Source organism: Tubulanus polymorphus, chromosome 12 (assembly GCF_964204645.1).
Source record: "Tubulanus polymorphus chromosome 12, tnTubPoly1.2, whole genome shotgun sequence".
Classification (NCBI taxonomy): Eukaryota; Metazoa; Nemertea; class Palaeonemertea; order Tubulaniformes; family Tubulanidae; genus Tubulanus; species Tubulanus polymorphus.
Genome location: NC_134036.1, coordinates 10,237,984 through 10,257,776, shown reverse-complemented (window position 1 = coordinate 10,257,776; position 19,793 = coordinate 10,237,984). Strand labels below are relative to the sequence as shown.

The window sequence follows — 19,793 nt, the reverse complement described above, 5'->3', positions numbered from 1 at the left end:
GTTTATCGAAGAAAAGGCTACTCAGGCATGATTCTACGGTTGCTTCGCGCATGGACACGCGCTGCCGGCAAGTCATCACATCGGTTCCATGACAAGTAGCAAATATATCGTGACCCATTTCAGTGTAGTAACTACCGTCCCTAGTAGCGCCAAAATAAGGGGCTGTACCAACAATCATTGAAGTGTTATAGGACGTTGCGTTTATTGGCACTGGCATTAAGACAACCGAGTATAAATCAAAATATGTCTGACAAGATTGCAAGGGGATTTTGATTGATATGTAAACAAATTTATCGGTCTTAGTAAAGCACACATCCTTAACTATGTAATAATAGCCTACATCCCTATTAGCTATTGAAAACCCAGAATGCATCCTATTTAATTTTTCGGACACATCGTCAAGAACCTTCGAAACCATTTTTGGATTAACCAGGGCTCTAGGCAAATATCCCTCCAATAACTTTTCAACCCCCTGCAACCACTCACTGGAAACTGCCGTCAGTCGTTCCACTAGGATGTTATTTCTTATTGTCATGTCAGACGCTAATGCTAGCATACTCGCATCGACACTTTGCTTTAGCAGTGTCGTTCGAATTGATTTAAGTTCTTTTGAATTGGCCACGTATACAGAGGTCAGGCTGCTGATTCGTTTGTCAGTCGCGTTAATAAATGAAGAGAGTGCCCCCTGTATGTGGGTGATTTGATCCGAATTCAACTTGACTATTTTTTCTTCTTTTTCGACGTGATTTTCTACTTGCTGAACTTCATCTTCGGTAGCAGTACCGAACAAGGAAGATGAAATCGATCCGATAAATGAAAGTGGTGCACGTTTGACCCTGCGCCCACTGGCGTGTCGTTTCTTTCGTGAGTCGATATCTGCAGCATCAGGTATCATTTGTCTCATATCAGCCAATTGTCCCCTGATATGGGTCAACGTGTCTAACTGTAGGCGATGCGCCTCACGAAACATTTCCAAATAGCCGGAGCAGTGAGAACGAAGTTCTGGCTGGACAAGAGAACAGCGTAGCCGCAAGCCTTTACTCGGGGGGTCATTAACAACTAGCCATGGTATAGCGAACGTGTGAAACCAGGCACTGTCGCCATTATGGACTCCTCCAATCCGATGAAAGGCGACACCATAGTTTGGCCTCAAGACCGTCGAGGGCATCAGACAATAGGCCGACGACCATATGGCCACCAAGATTACGACAATTTGCATCCTGAAAAATAGGGATAGCAAGAATCAGTAATCTCGAAACCACGTACTAGTCGTCTCTTTCTCGACGTCTCTTCTTATTTTTACGAGTTTTTCGCTTCACTTTAGCGGCATGGTCATCCCAATAGGCTCGAATGATTTCAGGAGGCAGGTTTTCGGCTGGCTCAAACGTGTTCTCATTATCGTCATAGCCAACCCATTTTATAAGATATTTCAGAATGCCTTTCTCTTTTTTGTGACGAATCACTCGTTCTACGTAATAGATTGGCTCAACCGGATTCGCAGGCTGATTTTGATCGCCCGGATCATCCGGTGCGAGGACAGGCCCCTCCTCAGGTTGATCCCTGTCCTCCCTGTCAATAGGTGGATTCTCAGGTATGTCGTCCGCAAGCGGCCTAATGTCCGTTGAAAAGAAATGCTTCATTCTATTACAATGTACTGGGACGGCCAACTCTTGATTCCTCTCATTCTCCAAAATGAAAGATACAAGAGAAATCTGTCGGACAATTCGATAAGGGCCCGTCCATTGATGAAGCAATTTCTTACTAAGCCTCTTTATTTTCTTTGGAGTGAATAGCAACACTTGATCACCTACTGCGAAATTTGGGGGAACGGCAGTCCTGTCGAAACGTTCCTTCATCTTCTCCTGCGCCTTTTTGATATTAGCCTTGGCCAACTTTCTGGCCTCTTTCAACTTTGGCAACATTGCTTGGACAAAGCCTCCTGCATCAAAGTAAACGTCCCTCGGATTAAGTAAAGCAACGTCCATCGGCAACCTCGGTTCTCGGCCATACATGAGGTAGAATGGCGAGTATTGCGACGTATCCGAAGCTGGACTTACCCGATATGCAAATAGAATGGGGTAAAGGTATTCGTCCCAATCGGTTTGGCGTTCATTGCAGTACATGCTCAGAGCCTTGACAATCACAAGATTCATGTGCTCGACTTGTCCCTGAGTTTGTGGCCTATACGCACTGGACCGTGCCCGTGGCGTATTACATAGCCGCGAAACCTTGCTGACTAATTTACTCAGGAAATTTGTTCCGCGATCACTCTGCAAGACAGAGGGCGCCCCATGGCGACAAATGATTTGTTCATAGAAGATCGTAGCGACCGTCGTGGCTTCTTGATTAGGCATAGCAAAAGCTTCAACCCACTTTGTAAGATAGTCGACAAAGACCAATATGTATTTATTTCCCGAGTCCGTTGTTGGAAAAGGACCACAGACATCCATTGAGACTCTATCCCACGGCCCTGTGACAGCTATGGGGTTAACCGGGGCCCTAATGGGCTTCCCTGGCTGATTCTTAGTCGCACAGTCCTTACAGGATTTAATCCAATTTTCAACGTCTCGATACATACCATGCCAGTAATACCTTGCTCGCAAGGTTTCGTAGGTCCGTTTGTGACCCAAGTGACCGCCAGTCATTGAATCATGACCAGCCTCTAACATTTCCGCATACATACTTTTAGGTATGACCAACTGACGAGGCCCATCAGCCTCAATTTTCTTTTTTGAGTCCACATGGTAAAGAACTCCATCATCGTCAACAAAGAAGTAGTCTGACTGCAAGATAATTCTCCGGGCTTCCTTGTCATCATCTGGCAAGGTACCGTCAAGTAAATAGTCTATAAGACACACTAATTGTAAATCAGACCGCTGGAGCTCGCCCATGTTGACGGGCACAGGCCGCTCATTGTCAGCCTCGAGAGCACACGTGTCGATAGTGTCTTCCATACTATCAGAAATGGGATACGGGCGACGAGAGAGCCCATCGGCGTTCCCGTTTGCCTTGCCTGGACGATGCGATATGGAGTAGTCAAATTGCTCTAAGTAGAGTGCAATACGGCCAACACGACCCGAAAGTGTTTTCATGGTGTGAAGATACCGTAAGCAACTGTGGTCTGTGATTATCTCAAAATGATATCCCCGTAAGTAGGGTTCAAACTTTTTGACTCCTGCTGCAACAGCTAAGAGTTCACGGTCCGTTGTAGAATAATTTTTCTCCGCTTTATTCAATCCTCGCCCCGCATATGCAATTGCTCTTTCTTGCCCATCCTGGACCTGCGCCAGTACCATGCCGATACCTTCATCGGAGGCATCAGTATATAATAAAAATGGCGATGCCCCATAAATGGGGAAGGCCAATACTGGGGCTTCGAGCATCGCTTGCTTTAGGGTGTCGAAAGCCTGTTGACAAGAAGCGTCCCATCTATACGGCACGCCTTTCTTAGTCAACTGGTGTAAGGGGGCCGCCATAGTGCTGTAACCTTTACAAAAACGCCGATAATAATTGGTGAACCCCAGAAAACTTCGTAGTTCTTTTAAAGTCGTGGGGACAGGCAATTCCTGTACGGCTGCTACCTTTTCCGGGTCAGTAGCGATCCCGTCCTTTGATATTCGATGTCCAAGGAAGTCAATGGTTTTGACAGCAAACCGACATTTCTTGGGATTTAGGCGAAGGCCTGACTCACGAAATCGATCGAAAATTTGAGCCAGGTGAATTAAATGACCATCAAAAGAATTCGAGTAACAGATAATATCGTCCAAATATACTAGACAAAATTTTCCAACCAAGTCTCTCAGCAGACCACCAGTCAACCTCTGAAAGGTAGATGGCGCCGATTTCAGACCAAATGGGAGTACCTCAAATTCCAAAAGAGACGACTGTGTTATAAAAGCAGTTTTATCCCTACTGGCCTCGTCAACTTCAACTTGCCAGTAGCCACTCAGAAAATCAAGTGAGCTAAAGAATGTAGGTGCCGCTTGACCAACCTGAGCCAAGAGATCATCGATTCTAGGCAGGGGAAAAGAGTCTGAACGGGTGACAGCATTCAATCCCCGATAGTCAACACAGAATCTCCACTTGACATCTCCGTCCGGGCTCTTTTTCCGAACGAGAACGACCGGGGCAGCCCATGGGCTAGTACTATGCTGTACTATCCCCATGTCTAACATCTGTTTGTCATGCGTGTCAATAACTTCTTGCATGGCCGGAGAGGCTCTATAAGGCCTTTTCCGAATTGGGGCCGCGTCCCCTGTGTCAATGACGTGTTTGACTAAGTCAGTTTTACCAAGTTCGTCCGGTGTTCGTGCAAAAAATGTCCCGATACGATCGTATTAGTTCAAGAAGTTTCGCTTTCTGTGATGCAGAAAGGCTCGAGTCTGACATATCTATTTCCGGTATCCCAATGTCAGCAGATGTCTGAGGGTAGTCCACATGTGTGCCAGACACCTCTGGAGGTCGGGTCAGCTGTCCCGAATTCCCTTCATTCTTCAGGGATTGGTCAAGTGACCACCCATCTGTCCATAAGTGGCCAAGACACATATCCTCATAGAGGGTGACATGTCGTGACGTGGGATTCATGACCCGAACTGGAATGCCTGATTGCGTAACGTCGACAACTGACCTTGCACTCATAAGATCATGTGCCCTTAATTGATTTGCCGGCTCAAAGACTGCCATCGATGCTTGTGTCCTGTCAATCGAGTATTTTCCGTCTATGATGACCTCACATGAGGGGGGAATGACAGTCATTCGCGTAACCTTGACGGACGAAGACTTGCCCAAATTGACAGTATTGTTGAAGTAAATTGCATCGGCCCCTGGTAACAAAAGGGCCTTTCTTGCATAATCAATAACTGCCTGGTTTTGTTCTAAGAAATCAGCTCCAAGAATTACATCGGACGTGATACCGTCTACCACGTACATAGAGTGCGTAATTTCCAAATTGCCTAACACAAAATCCACAGAAATAACTCCTCTCAGGTTAAATTTAGTTCCATCTACCCCACGGGCAGATTGGAATTGACCGACCTGCAAAGGGCCATTTGATATCTGAGGATGAGTCGTAAAATAATCGTTCGATAATACAGATATTTCGGCGCCCGTGTCGATCAAAATACTTAACGGTGTCCCCGAATGGCTACCTGTCACTCGGTTAGCGACAGTTGCCATGATCGACGGGGAATAAACCTCTTGTTCAATAGGATTATTCTGACTAGAAAGAGACCATATGTCGTTGGTTGGCGTGTTACCTAACGTCGTCGTAATAGGTGGAAGTTGTTCCTGACAGTGTATAGTAGGTTGAAACTCGGAGTTCGAATCTCCTATTCCAACATTGTCGTTGGTTGGCATAATCGGTTCAGACGTGGGGACAACCTGACCTCTGTCCTGTACGTTGGACATTTCATTACCGATTGGTTGATGAAACCCGCTCGTATTCGAGGTGACAGGACGATCCTGTTCTTTTTCGAATAACTGACAACAATTTTCCGATGTTGACACCTGATTTGATACATTTGATACGACAGTCTCCGTATCATGATGATCATTACGACATTCCGACCGTGACCTGTTATTACTTAAATCAACTGACACTAGGTCACATTGTACCGCTGATTCGGAAGTTACCGGGTACTTATACTGATCAAGAGTGCGTTCGTGACAATTCAATTGAGACTTCTTATCTCTAAAAAGGTCATCTTCTGCCGAATCCGTCGGACCATTAACCCCTCTAGGTTGTGACCTATTTATACTAATATTGTCACCCGAGCACGCCATATCAGCACGTACCTCCTGCAATTCAACCGGATCGCTAAATGTGACCCTCCTGTGTCTTTTTACAGGCTCTCTAGTAACCGACAACTGGGAATTATTCATCCAGCTGTCCTCAAAATTGGATCCCCGATCCATATAAAAATTTCCATCAAACGACAACTGGGTATTGTCCCTCCAGCTCTCCCCAAAGTTACGATCTTGAATGTCATAAACGTCATCGGCAGCCCATGAAGGAGTGTGATAATCAATAAACTTATTTAAATGTAAAGGTTCATTGTCATCTAAGTAATCTACATTACAGTTCCCCTCAGGTTCAAAATAAAGAGAAAATGAGTCAGCTAGCATGTTGCCCTGATCAAATGACATGTCGAATATATCATCCCTATCGTCCTCAAAATAATCATCAACATCATCAAAAATATAATCGTCAATTACTGGACTGTCATCGTCATATCTATGATATGAATATGAGTCGTCCCACCAAAAATCACTCCTTATCGCCGAATCAGGCGAGGGCTCTGTTGACCATTCATTGCGCGACCCCACCCTTGTCGGTCCATAGGATGAGGTCTCCGGTCGTTTCCCTGACTAAATGTTCGATTAGCCCCTTGGGAGCCACGCCCAATATTCTGTGGCCGAAACTGACCCCTACTAGCATTTTGGGGACGGCGATTATCACGCTGAAATGCGTCCCGGTTTGGTGACCTTTGTTGGTCGTAACGCCACGTCGGGCAATTCCTGGCGTAATGACCAGGGGCGTGACATTGAAAGCACACCACCTGGCCATCCTGTGACCTTTGTAATGGGCGGCTTTCGCTATAAAATGTGGCTCTATCATTCCGCTGAGTACGGGTAGACTTCTGGATGTCCATAATTTGGCGGAACATGTCCCGTAATTCAGCCATAACGTCACCCATCGCTTTATTTGGTTCGGTCACAATTTGCGATACCTTGGGAAACGACAGAGCTTTACGTTGTTCGATATGCTCCGCCATTCTGGCTGCCTCCCATGCATCCCTAAATGTCGTCGGACGCTGTGACAACAGGTAGACAGAGATGTCAGGGCGTGAGTTGTTAATTATTAACATCTTTTTCTGGTGGTCCGAAAATTTCAAACTCGAGGCCACACGATCAATCTCTTCCGCAAACCTGTCGACCGGTTGTGTCTCCCCCTGTCGCATCGTCGTCAAAGCCGACTCCTTGACCAAAGCCCACGAGGTGGGGCTAAATTGCGCGCAAAACGCACGGACAATATTTTCCCAGGGAGTGACAACTTTGCCACCGGTCGCATCGGTTCCCTGATCAATTCGAAGATCATTAAATAAGATTAGGGCCGGGCCAGCCAAAAACCAATACAACTGTTTCTTTTTAGCGTCATCGTTCCAACCCCTTAGATCGGCCAAACGGTCAAATCCTTTGAACCAATCAGAGACGCACTGGTCGTCTCGTCCCGTAAATTTAGGGAGCAAAGAGAAATTCATGAACGCCGTGGCTGTGTCCACCTGTTCGCGAAGGCCAGAGAGGGCCTGCAGAACAGTGTCGTTGCTTACAGCGGATCGTTCCCGTGAGCCACCCGCACCGTACGTCGTCTCCCCTCCAGTCGACATTGTATATCTTTAAACGAATACTAATCTAAAATAACATTTTTAAAAATTTCCAACCCAAAAAACAGATGTAGGTTCGATTCCCCATCCTGGCTGGACGGTTTTAGCAATTCACAAGGTGGAGGGTTCGAACCCCTCAATGGCTGTAGTGCAGCCCCATCGGTGTCGACCTGCATGGCGAGTGGGTTAAAATCCCACAGAGGTCCCCGACACTCCTCCGGTATTACACATGAGCGTGCAGTGGTGGGTTTGAATCCCACGACGGCTCTCGAAGTTCCTCCGGAATCTCAAATGGTCGTGCACTTCGAGGGTTCGAATCCCGCAATGTCTCAACAGGGACGACCGGAGGGGGCAGTGGGTTCAAATCACACAATGGTTCCCGAAACTCAACCGGAATTTCAAACGGTTTGGTATTAGGTGGGTTCGACCCCCACAATTTCTTTTCGTATGTTGAGTTGGTTGTAGTGCGGCGCTTCTTAGAGGATGCGTTCCTCGCACCACAGTGGGAGCATACGAAAATATGTACCATTTGAACAAAACTAAACAATTAATGTAAAAAGTTTATCGTAAACCGAAGATTATTGATTTCCCGGGTTTCGGCACCAGTGATACACCGGTCACAATCCTCTCCTTAATCGTTGAATATAAAAACGTAAAGATCGGTCCCTGGCGAGAGAACGTGTCCGTGCACAAACCCAAATAATTAAATTAAAATGCCGAAATTCTGATTGAATATAATAATGATAAAATAGATTTTATTTAACTTGATAATAGTAATATCTCCAGATAGCACACAGTCCAATTCCTAACTCTAAATTCCTATTTTACACTACTGTTGGTAACCCGTCTTAATTCTGGTATTTCAACCCAACTCTCAAGTATCTTTAACGAGCGTCCCTGGTAAGTCTGCTTTCTCAAGACTGCGGGCCTCTTTTATGGAAAAGATCGGCATTCCTAGAATGCCGACTCTCCCGTTCGACTTTTGGCAAGGAGCAGCAACCTAGCTGTCATGACGGTTTTGGACATGTAGAATTAGCCTTAATGATTCGCTAATCTAAAATTATTTGAGAAACTGATTTGCCAAAGTAACTTTTCTTTCCAACCCTCCTGTCATGACGCGCTTTGATTTACTCACTCCCTACTCATCATCGTTGAGAGAGCAGCTATTCTCTACGAGTTACCAACAGACATGTACACCAACAGAAACCTTAGAGAGCTAGTATTGATATTTGCCACAATTAAACTTCCATAAAACTTAAGCGATTATAAAGGTCTTGTCCTTAATTAACATCCAGGATACTTAATTTAGATATATTTTCAAAACTTAGTTTTCACCTAGATTATGGAACAAACTCATCGTTTCTTTTTCCAATCAACAATAGTAAACTTTTGATTCAGAAATACAATGTAATTAATTATCAAATCTAAAATCATTCTATACTTATTATACCAATTTTCATTTATAATTTTACTAACTCTATAATAATACAGGATAAAGCAAAACAACAATGTCTTCCTATACTTCCGGTTCTTCCTTTTATAGAAAGTAGTCGGGAGTATCAAGAAGTAACAGCGAGATCCCTGCACAAACCACATCATCAAAGCACCTCATCGTTCCGACCCAACCAATTACAGTTCCGTCTATCCTTAAGTTTAAAAATAATTCTGAATGTTTGCCAGATATCGCAGCACAAGAACCGAGGAAGAATTATTTTTACCCCTGGCTGATTTATTGTCAGCGCTGATAGATCAAAGCATCAAACAACAACTTGCACACATCGTTTGCTGTCTGATACCCATAAAGAAACCACCAACGCAAACAAAAACCATCATTACAAACATTTTTCAGTTACTACGGAATCTTGCTGCGGATCAAAATTCTAAATGGAATTTGAAGTCAAACAAATTTTAGAAACACACGAGGCCCTTCCCAGGCGTAGGACCGGTGGTCATACCGACGATGTGGGTGACGGAGATCAATATGGAATATCCTTACCAACAAATAGCTATACCGAAGGCTAGGAAATCATAAACAGCTAAAAACCCGATGAATGATTTATTTACTTGTAGTTTTATTGAATCTAATCATAACATGAGATTTGAAGAATGAGTTAAAAATATTATTTCAATTCGCGATGTTTCAAATTCAGACGGTAACCTGACTGTGCTTCAGTTTCATAATCATATGTTCCCCAAACCACCACAGGTACATCCGATTACAAACCAAATAATCACCAACAATTAGGAACATGTTCGCGCGGAACAATTATTGCTGCAACAGACAGCGTCAATATTGCACCACATGGCCTTTGAAAGGCAACCTATATTTCAAAAAAGCATGAAATTCTGAATGGAAAGAGCATTGAAAAAGTGAAAAAGTAAAAAGAGAAATACATTTGCCCTTAGTTTTTAGAAAAACTCGAACCCCCATCCCAGTTGTAGTACCGGTGGTCATTCCGACAATGTGGGTCATAGGGATTCATTTCGATTATTCAGAAATACACATATGTATACATGAGTCTAGGAAATGCGTGTTCATAAGAACAATATTGTACGTCAATTAACTTTCATCAGAACACAAGTTATTTATGATATATCTGAAAACTAATTCATCAAATGAATCCGTCCAACTGAAAAATCAACTTCTGAATTTTAATTGATAATTGCGACTTCAATCTATATATTTCACGAAATCCTACGTAATTGCGTAAGATTTTCCCAGTTGTTACTCACCTTCTGCTAATGATGCAACACTGACCACAATCACAACAGCAGCACATACACGATTTATCAAATACGCAACCATTTTTGTAACCTAGAATTTGAAGGGAAATATATTAGCAATCATGCATTTGGGAAAATCCAAAATTTTCATTCTTCAACAGTCTACATCAGGTTCTGTCAGGTGAATGAACCTTTCGTCAGAAAATTTTGATAACAATTAAGCGGCCACATTTGGCAATTTAGCGGCCACATCGCTTGCGTTTGTCATTACACAAACACGGGTGCGTTTGAAATCACACAAGCAAGTTTCTGTCTCAGTTTTTGTGTGTGATTATGGCCTTTATATATAATATTGGGATAATCGCGTGAAATTATTTTTTGTTTTTTTCGTAACGCCAGCGTTGTTAGATTGAAATTAGTTTCCCGGACGAGGCGTTGTTTCTAAAACACCAGATTCATTTGAATGAATGTGATTCCTTAGGCCTATTAATGTAGGTGTCATACGTATTTGATTAAGAAATGCGTTTTCACCTGATCGCGGTACGAATTGTATAGCGGGACTTCTCAATTCGCCGTGGGTAACACTGTTACCACTTTTCTCTACTAATCGTTGATACCCAATCTTAACCCAAAACCACCCATACCGTAGACGAGCCGCGATTGACCAAAATGAATACGTCCACTAGTTTAAACAGGCGTTTGATTCTCAATGTGATGAAATTAATGAAACGATTAATCTTCTTACTCTCTAAGTTTTACGATTATATGGTGTTTTGCTTACCAAAGTCGATTCTTCTATCGTATTAAACTGTCGAAATGAATATATCTCGTTTTCCCGAACCAGAACCTGTCGACGAATGAATGAAACACGTTACGTGTGATATCTTATTTGAAATTTGCTGAATTATACCGGTGATTGCACAGCCTGATATCGATTGGAAACTGATATCGGTGATCTGTTGAGCTAAATCGATACGCACCGGGCACTCACTTGCCGTGGAACATAGTTTGAATATTCTTGCGGTTGCCTAGTCCAACCCCGCCTACATTATTCAATCCATCACCGGTTTTCCTTTGTAACCGTCTAGGTAGCACATATGTTGACAGGAATCTTCAGAAGTTGGGTTCGTTTTTTGTTTTGTTTTTTTGGTACAGCTCTAGTTCTTTGAAACAGAATTGAAGCATTTTAGTTACCTCAGTCTGTATGATTACAGTAAGTTTTAGAATATGAATTATTTTTTTTTTAGATATGCATGCCCTTTTACAAAATGACACATTTTTAGGTCCGTTTTCCGAGAGTGGGATTCGTCTAAAGTTTGAATTATCTTGCTTTACATTTGTTCGTTTCGTGAAGTGACTCCCGTGAGAATAATCTGACTGGAATCATTTCTTCAATACCCACTACCTACATATAGATGTGCCGTGGAGAATACGAGAAGAGTTCGATTATTATTAGTTCGACCATTGAACTCCAGCCGTGTGTACATAGTTCAATACTGCTAGACTGCACGATCACGTCACCACGCGCTTAAAGTACGTGTGTTTTATGAATACAAGCAGACGAATTTAACCATCTGCTGCATGTTTGAACTCCGGTTACTGACACTACGTGGTTCCGGTCTAACTAGCCAAATATCTAACCTGGATTGAAAAATTTCGACTCAAGCAAGTTCTACTGTACTAGCACTATATCAAACCACTTAGCCGTTGAAGTCATTGGGACTCGGGCCCAGTTTTTCCTGTATGATGGCATTTCTATGACACTCTCGTCGTGGCAATTTCAGTTACCGATGAGTCTATGAATCTTTTCGGGTTTAACATCGTCGTTCCATCGAATCCGTGCACTGGACACGAGAGATGGACTCGGAAGCTGCGTCCATATGCTAACAAAATATATAGTAGTACAGTTTTGATAAACAATCCTCTGTTTGGACAAAAGTCTAGGAAACCGATAGGGTTGAAAGGTAAACTAATATATACCCGGCTATTGATTCTCCGGCCCTGAGTGCGGGGCGCCACATCTTTTGCGATTGGGGTCACAGCAAAACGGATACATGTCTCAGTCTCCTGTTTCCGCGAGTGCACGACTTTATATATGTAATATAGATAATCATTAATAAGTCATTTTGCTTATAGAACACGGGAGTAATTAGTTGCTAATTACTAAGGGCAGAGGCTCGTTCGAAGCAGAAAGTCTTCGAGGTTGTATTAAAGCTTATTTCATGTGAATCGGTTGAGAATTTTTGGAATTACAGTCGATTGAAGTGGAGAAGTCATTGTCAGATTGAAAATTTGTTGCCACCCTTGTTATTTTATTATACAGTAGCAGGGATACTGGTACCCCCATCATTGGTCTCATCCATTATCAATCGTGACAAGTCCCTGTGGATTCAAGGGCTCCGTCCGGGTCAATGGGCGGCTTCATTGGACCTGAAAGATGCTTACTTTCAGGTTCCAATTCACCCAAAATCTCGGCGATTTCTCAGGATAAAGTGGAAAGGCCGCCAGTTCCAATTCAGGTCTCTTCCATTTGGCCTCAGTACGGCCCCGTGGGTTTTCACCAAGTTGGTCAAGTCAGTTCAGAAGGTACTTCAGTCAAGGGGTGTTCGACTGTTCGTTTACCTCGACGACTGGTTAATAGTCGCGAATTCGGCACAGGAATGTCGGGAGGCAATGACCTCAGTCTTGGACTTAGTCCATCAGCTAGGGTTCCGCGTACACAGGGAAAAATCTCAGTTGACGCCGGCCCAACAGTTCACTTATCTCGGCATGGACTTCGATCTCCGAATCGGCAAAGTCTTTCCGTCTATGGTTCGAGTAACCAAACTTCAAGAAGCTGTAGCGGGAGTGTCCACAACCCCGAGAACAGCTCGTTACTGGTCACGGCTTCTAGGCTCCATCAGCTCCATGGGTCTGGTGGTGCCCTTAGGCCGCCTCAGAAGCAGGCGCTTGCAACAATATTGGAAGGTCTTCTGGTCTCAGTCGAAGGGCAACTGTGAGGCCTTGATTCCCGTACCTCCAACCGATCTAAGTCCGGATCTTCAGTGGTGGGCGGTGGTTCGTGTATTCACGGATGCCAGTCACCAAGGATGGGGGGCACATCTGGAGAACCGAGTCAAAGCCGGGAGATGGTCTCGCTACGAGGCCACCAACCACATAAATTTCCTAGAAATGCTGGCCGTGTGGAAGGCCCTGAAGTTCTTTCACAGGAGAGTGGAGGGCCACCACGTTTGGTTAGCCACAGACAATTCAACAGTGAGGGCTTACCTTCAGAACCAAGGGGGCACTCACTCAGAAACCCTCACAGGTCTGTCGGCCAAAATTCTTCTTTGGTGCCAGACAAAGGGCGTGTCCCTGACTGTGGCACATTTAGCAGGAACGTGATGGCCGATGCTCTGTCTCGTCGAGGTCAGGCTATTGCGACAGAATGGGTTCTCCACCAAGAAGTAGCCGATCGGGTTCGGGGCATTTTTGGCAATCCGCTGCTGGATCTGTTTGCCACCCGGTTCAATCGGAGGTGTCCTCTGTTTGTGTCCCCGTTTCCAGACGCGGAAGCGTGGGGGTCGATGCCTTCTCTCTGGACTGGTCGGGGATGCATGCGTATGCGTTCCCGCCCACACCAGTCCTGCCGCGCTTACTGGATCAAATAGAGAGATCAGTCAATTGCAACATAGTTCTGGTAGCAACATGTTGGCCGGCTCAGAAATGGTTCCTACCACTTCTCAACCTACTGTGCGACAACCCCAGGATTCTTCCGAATTTCCCATCGCTTCTGTCTCAGGGGAACTTTCGGCATCATCCAAACAGCCAGTGGTTAAATCTGCTCGCCTGGCCATTGTCCAGCGATCCTTGTCAGCTTCAGGCTTTTCAGAACAGGCTGCCTCCTTTATCGCAGGATCTAAGCGGCCATCAACAAGTACCATTTACGATGCCAAATGGAGTCATTTTGCGGATTGGTGTGCTGCAGGGGAAATTGATCCATGCTCACCCTCTGTAGCTCAATTGGCAGATTTTTTACTGCACTTATTTGTAGTAAAAGGTTTGCAGGTCATAACTATTAAAGGTTACATACATCTCATACATTGCGTGCTTCTGGATGGCCAAATGTAGCAGGGGATCATCGGATATCACAGCTGGTTGCAGGGTTTTCTATTTCCCGGCCTCGGGTAACAAGGACAGTTCCACCATGGGATCTGTCTGTAATTTTGAAGAAGTTAATGTAGGCTCCATTTGAACCTCTTTCGGCAGCGTCATTTGCAAATTTGTCAAAAAAGACTGCGTTTTTGCTGTTCTTGGCTTGCTCAGCCCGTCGCTCTGAGATTCATGCGCTTTCAGTCCGACAAGGTCATATTGTCTTTGGGCCAGCGAATGAATTTTTTTCGCCGCGGCCTGCTTTGGAATTTTTGGCAAAGAACCAACGACCAGGCTCGGTTGGGTGTCAATGGCGAATTGAAGCCCTTAAACATCGAGTGGAACCGGGCATCCCGGACAGGACTTTATGTCCTGTGCGGGCGTTGTGTTTCTATTTAGATCGCTCTGCTTCACGGAGGGGTTCACGGGAGCGGTTATTTATTCCGCTGCTGGATCACCTAAAGGGGGATATTTCGCGGGACACAGTGGCCCGATGGGTCTCTTCACTGATCAAGGACATTTTATTGAAGGAGAATCTTTCCTCGGAGGGAGTGGTTTCTCATCAAGTGAGGTCTATGGCTGCTTCCTGCGCAGCCTTTTCGGGTGCTCCGTTGGAGGAAGTCTGTCGCGCAGCCTTTTGGAATTCACCGTCGACATTCACGTCATTTTATTTACGGGATGTTTCAGGCCAGTTAGGCTCATTAGCTTCACTTGGTTCTGTTGTCATGGCTCAAGGTGTCCGTTCTTTCCGATCGGACCCTTTAGTGTAGAATATTTATGTTGCATTATCAGGATCACAGGGGGTGTATCCTTGTACATAGTTTGGGGTCATATCTGCAAGTACTAATTTCGCAAAATTCTGGGGGCCCCTGAGCTGGACGGACTCACTGTGGCCAACCGGTCTTCCCTGTGCTACAGTGCTCCATTCCGTGCTTGGGTAAGTGCTCTCTTTTTCCCTCTTACCTTGCGTTTGAGCGGTGGTTTTTCTATCTACCTTTCCCACCATCCTTGTGCTAGGCTAGTCTAGCAAAAACTTGGAAAGGGTACAGTACTCGACGGAAATATTACAATTTTTGGAACTAAAATTTGTATTTCCGAGTAGTACTTACCCTTTCATATGGTGGGAATCCCGCCCACCTGCCCCGCATAGCTGTTTTTTTTTTGGTCTGCTATGACGTAAAAATATGGCGGATTTCGCCGGTGGCTAAATGCAATACCGCAGGGCCGGGTCGTATAGAAAAACCATTGGCGATCAATCCAAATTTAGAAAATATTGGCAAAAACCATAGGAAAGGGTAAGTACTACTCGGAAATACAAATTTTAGTTCCAAAAATTGTAATTTTTAATTCATTGTTGTTTATTTGAAAGAAATAATATTCGATTGTCACTAGATCGTTTTCTTTACGAATATTTTTTTCATAAGTGAATATAATTTTTTTCCGAATGTCTGAAATGCCATATTCTTCACATTGTCATCCATTTATTTTCAATTGTCTATCAAAGGCTTTTTGTGCGTTACAGTATACCTCGCTTTACTCGGACATGGCCAACTTGGACTTTTTACTGACTCGGAGTAAAACAAAATCACTGACTTTTGACTTCCTAACGCATTTTCCTATCCTTATCTCGGATTTTGTTAGTTTGTCCAAGTTAGGTGAGGTTGACTGTAATACAAGTTACGATTCATGGTATCAGTGATTTTTCCTTTAAAAACTAAACACGTCGGAATTTGTGTTTTAGTCAGAGGAAATCTAGTCGAACGCCTCTCGATGGCTGCGAGGCATTCAGAGTGGTAACGAATGAATGCCCGAATCTTTTGGAGCCAGGGTCTATCAGAACATCTGCTCTACGTCGATATCTGGCCACTACTTCACAGGTTAATAGCCTTTTCATAAGTTTTTAATTTCACTGTTTTAATGATTATCAATAATCTAATCATGGTATCCCTTTAATTTTGTTCAGATTCTAGACATGAAGCCTGAGGAATTGAAAATGCTCTGTGACCATATGGGACACGATGTCAACATACATATAAACCATTATCGTCTTCAGTCATCACTATTGGAGAAATCAAAAGTAGCTCGGCTACTTATTGCAGTTGAAAATGGCCAAGTAAAGGATTTTAAAGGAAAGAACCTAGATGATATAGAAATCGACAGTAAGTCATTGTTACTATGTTACTATGTAGTCAATCAGCTATACATGAATCTGCTGTACCTGGCAAATGACTACACACAATAAGATATTAGAAGAATGGGGATAATCTGTCGCAGACATTGACATCTGCATCAATCTGTGTATAATTTTAAAACTTGCAGTAATGGGCTTTTGGAGACTTCTGGAAGTCCATTATTATACTGAGGGTTTAACCGGGCCCTATAAACATTTTTTAGCTCTCGAGGAACGAGAGAGCTATTGCGAACGTGTCGGCATTGTGTCGCGTATGTTTACCGTGAACCAAAGCACACCATTTTTACAGTCATCGAATTAACGAAACATCCGATAAATGGGGTTAGATACGCTGCAAAAATAGATCCGGCAACTTTGTATTCAATATTTCTAATTATGAATATGCGCGTTTTTCATACAGTGAAATAAGTTTTTTGAATGAAGTAAACTTTATCATAGATTTTCATTGAAGTTGTCGTATTAAAAAGTCTTTGAATGTGATACACTTTGGTTTGTCGATCTTTTTGAACTTTTTAACCGGCCATATCTCACTCTTAAGTTTTTAAGGTAAAACAAATCGATCTGACGTATTTGTTCCTGCCTACCACTGTTTGAGGCTCCAGTCTCACCGTAGGGCCCAGGGCACCAGGTGAACAGATCTGCATATTTAAAAAGTAGTAGAATGAATAATGTAATATGTTTTCATTAATAGGCCCTATTATTAAAAAAACTGGACCTCGAGAGCACAGGACCTTTGGTCCTCTAGTTTTGCATGAGCTTGCATGAACCACCCACCCAGTCGCGTAGTCGTTATTTTACGCCTAAATTTCAGACTGGCGCTCAGTCGGCGCTTTGACCGCTCAGTACTCAGCAACTACACATCAGGTTTCAATAAATAAATTATACCTACACTGACCTTGTGCTTTTCAGTGTTTACACTTACAAGACTGTGTTTGAAGTTAAAGTGGCTAAAATTGCCTCCAAAAATATTTCAGTTCCTCTTTTGTATTACTCACAAACGCTTCCTCGCGAGACTCACTTGCTTGAAAAAATCAATATCTTCTAAAAAAATCTATACCTTAGCAACCCAAAGCCATGCAAAGAAATACTCTTGTTTCTCATCAGCCCTTTTTGGAATAGTGACGAGGGCGGCAGGTTTTTATTTTTACAGTGCTCCATACTGACATAGATTGTCTAGATACATGTATTTGTATTTGTATTTGTTTTATTATCATTCTAATTTCCCTTCATTCTAATTTCAGCTCTGCCTTTGCATTCGGCTCAATTTGACGAAGCAGAAAACTCAGATACAACCTCTGGTAATGTTGAAAAGTTAGTGGATAGTGCAGTGAAACCTGTGTGTGCATCTACATCTACCATTTCTATCACAAATGAACCAATAAGAAATGGTAAGTAAAATTAGAACGAACATAATAGAAATAGCTTTGAAATAAATATATTGATCGGGTTCTGGTTTGACTATTTGTTATTTTTTGTTCAGTTGTCATCAGAAAACGATGGTCAGATGAAGAAAATACAGTATTTTTCAACATTATGAAGGATTACATCGAATCGAAGAAGATGCCTCCCGCATCTAAAATCAGGGAAGTTTGCGATAAACTAAAGGGAAGAACAACTGCCCAAATAAGATCACGGGTTCATAATTACATAACAGGCAAACAAAAATGTGTAGTTTAGTGAAGTGAGTAATTGACATCTATTGTGTTGTACTGGTTTAGATTTTCCAACGAATTGCTATATTAGATCTTTGATCCAGGCAATGAACTACTAAGTACTGTTAGCTATCATCAGTCTTGATTTTTAGCGACTGCATCTGATGACTATGAATTTTTAATTTGTGTGAATAATCAATTTTTGGCCCACTTGGGACTTTAGTCCCAGCGGGCTATTGCGTTCACTTTTCGTCCGTCGTCCGTTCATTCGTCCGTTCGTCCGTAGACGGAATCTAGTTATTTTGGGAAGTTTTGAAGACGCTTCAATGGATTGACTTGATATTTGGGTTACACATGTATCTACCCTAGACACATCTTCAGCCCAAAAACTGGCCCTGTCAGATTCAAGATGGCCGACTGGCAGCCATTGTTGTTCGCCAAAATCAGGACTTTTTACACTTTTTAGCCTATGTCAACGGTCTGGTCGATCGATAATCATTCGTATGCTTAATACACTACGCTCAAAGCTATTTTTAGCACACACAAACGCAATTTCAGTAGCCTGTAATTTCACTACTAATGGGCGAATTGAACGGATTAAGCAATAATATATTTCGTAATTTGTTTTTCTTTATGGTGCGCAAAGTTGAAAGCCGTGGGTTTCATATTTTTTGAGAAATTAACCAAAAAGTGTCAAAAATTCGATTTATCTGAGCACGTTTTTTTATGCAGCATCTTTAATTGTTCAAAATAACACATGTGAAAATTCAATGCTATTTGCGTCGGAAGAACTTTATCTCGTCAAGATCCAACGTTTTGTTCGGTAGTTATGGGCTTTCAAAGACGAAACTCGGTTTCGTCAAAATCTCAAAATCTCGGTTATATAAAATTTGTGTTTACCCGGTTTGAACTCCATCATGACGTCATAGCATTCGTTGAATATGTAAATGAGGTGGCACAAAATGGCGGCGCAATTGAAGCGGTTCATATTCATCATTTCTAGCGAAAATACTGATACTCAAGGCGTATGATATAACGATTTATTGTGTGCGATGTGTTCAATGATTCGTCCAGTTTTGAAATCCTGTGCATAAGGTAACGTTGCATCAAGATATCTGACAAAATTCTGGTTTCAAATTGTGGAAATTTACTTCCGTGTTCGCCACACGGCTGATTCGATGTCGATGATACTAATCAGCTGATAGCATCGAATTTTTTTAAAGATGAGTGATATCTACACGACTGGAATAATTTGTTTATCATCATTAATTGATGTCATTTTATTGACGTTCGCATTAACGATCCGTTTTGGAGCCTGATTATTTGTATTAGTTTGTTAATCGCGGCATAGTGATGAGCGTTCGCGTTGAAAACAGTCGCGTACAGTCGCGTAGACAATATAGCCTTATCTCGTGTCACTGCGTGTATGTATCAGCTATAGATAAAAAGCGCCAATGTGCAGGTCGCACGTAACAACGATTCTGAGTGAAGATGTTGCTTGCCTGCCTAATTAAAGCAATCCTATCGTGAAATTATTAAAAACCATGTCAGTCGATAAACTTTATTTCGTTAGTAACCGGCACACTGGCCTCAAATTTTCATTGGGAGCTTCTGTCCTAATTAGGGCCGTATGATAATGAAAAACCTCCGATGAAACTCAGGCTCTCACTTTGCCGGGTCATTCATAGTTGTAGTTGTCATTCTACGTAGAAT

General features: G+C 43.0%; 2 protein-coding genes across 6 annotated transcripts in view; one reads left to right on the top strand and one right to left on the bottom strand.

The window, feature by feature from the left end:
• Positions 1–19,793, bottom strand: part of LOC141914281 (uncharacterized) — a 160,936-nt gene that overhangs the window by 110,201 nt on the left and 30,942 nt on the right. The window lies entirely within an intron of this gene.
• LOC141914151 (uncharacterized) lies at positions 7,557–18,105 on the top strand. Its single transcript, XM_074805418.1, has 5 exons — positions 7,557–7,792; positions 15,979–16,114; positions 16,201–16,396; positions 17,670–17,816; positions 17,909–18,105. The coding sequence occupies exons 1-5, from the start codon at positions 7,557–7,559 to the stop codon at positions 18,103–18,105; spliced, it is 912 nt and encodes a 303-aa protein (XP_074661519.1).

Excerpts from the sequence above, each read along its gene's own strand:
- LOC141914151 (XM_074805418.1), top strand. The coding sequence starts at position 7,557 with ATGGCGAGTGGGTTAAAATCCCACAGAGGTCCCCGACACTCCTCCGGT. Across the intron at positions 16,115-16,200 it reads ATCTGGCCACTACTTCACAG|ATTCTAGACATGAAGCCTGA; the intron begins GTTAATAGCCTT and ends AATTTTGTTCAG. Across the intron at positions 16,397-17,669 it reads AGATGATATAGAAATCGACA|CTCTGCCTTTGCATTCGGCT; the intron begins GTAAGTCATTGT and ends TTCTAATTTCAG.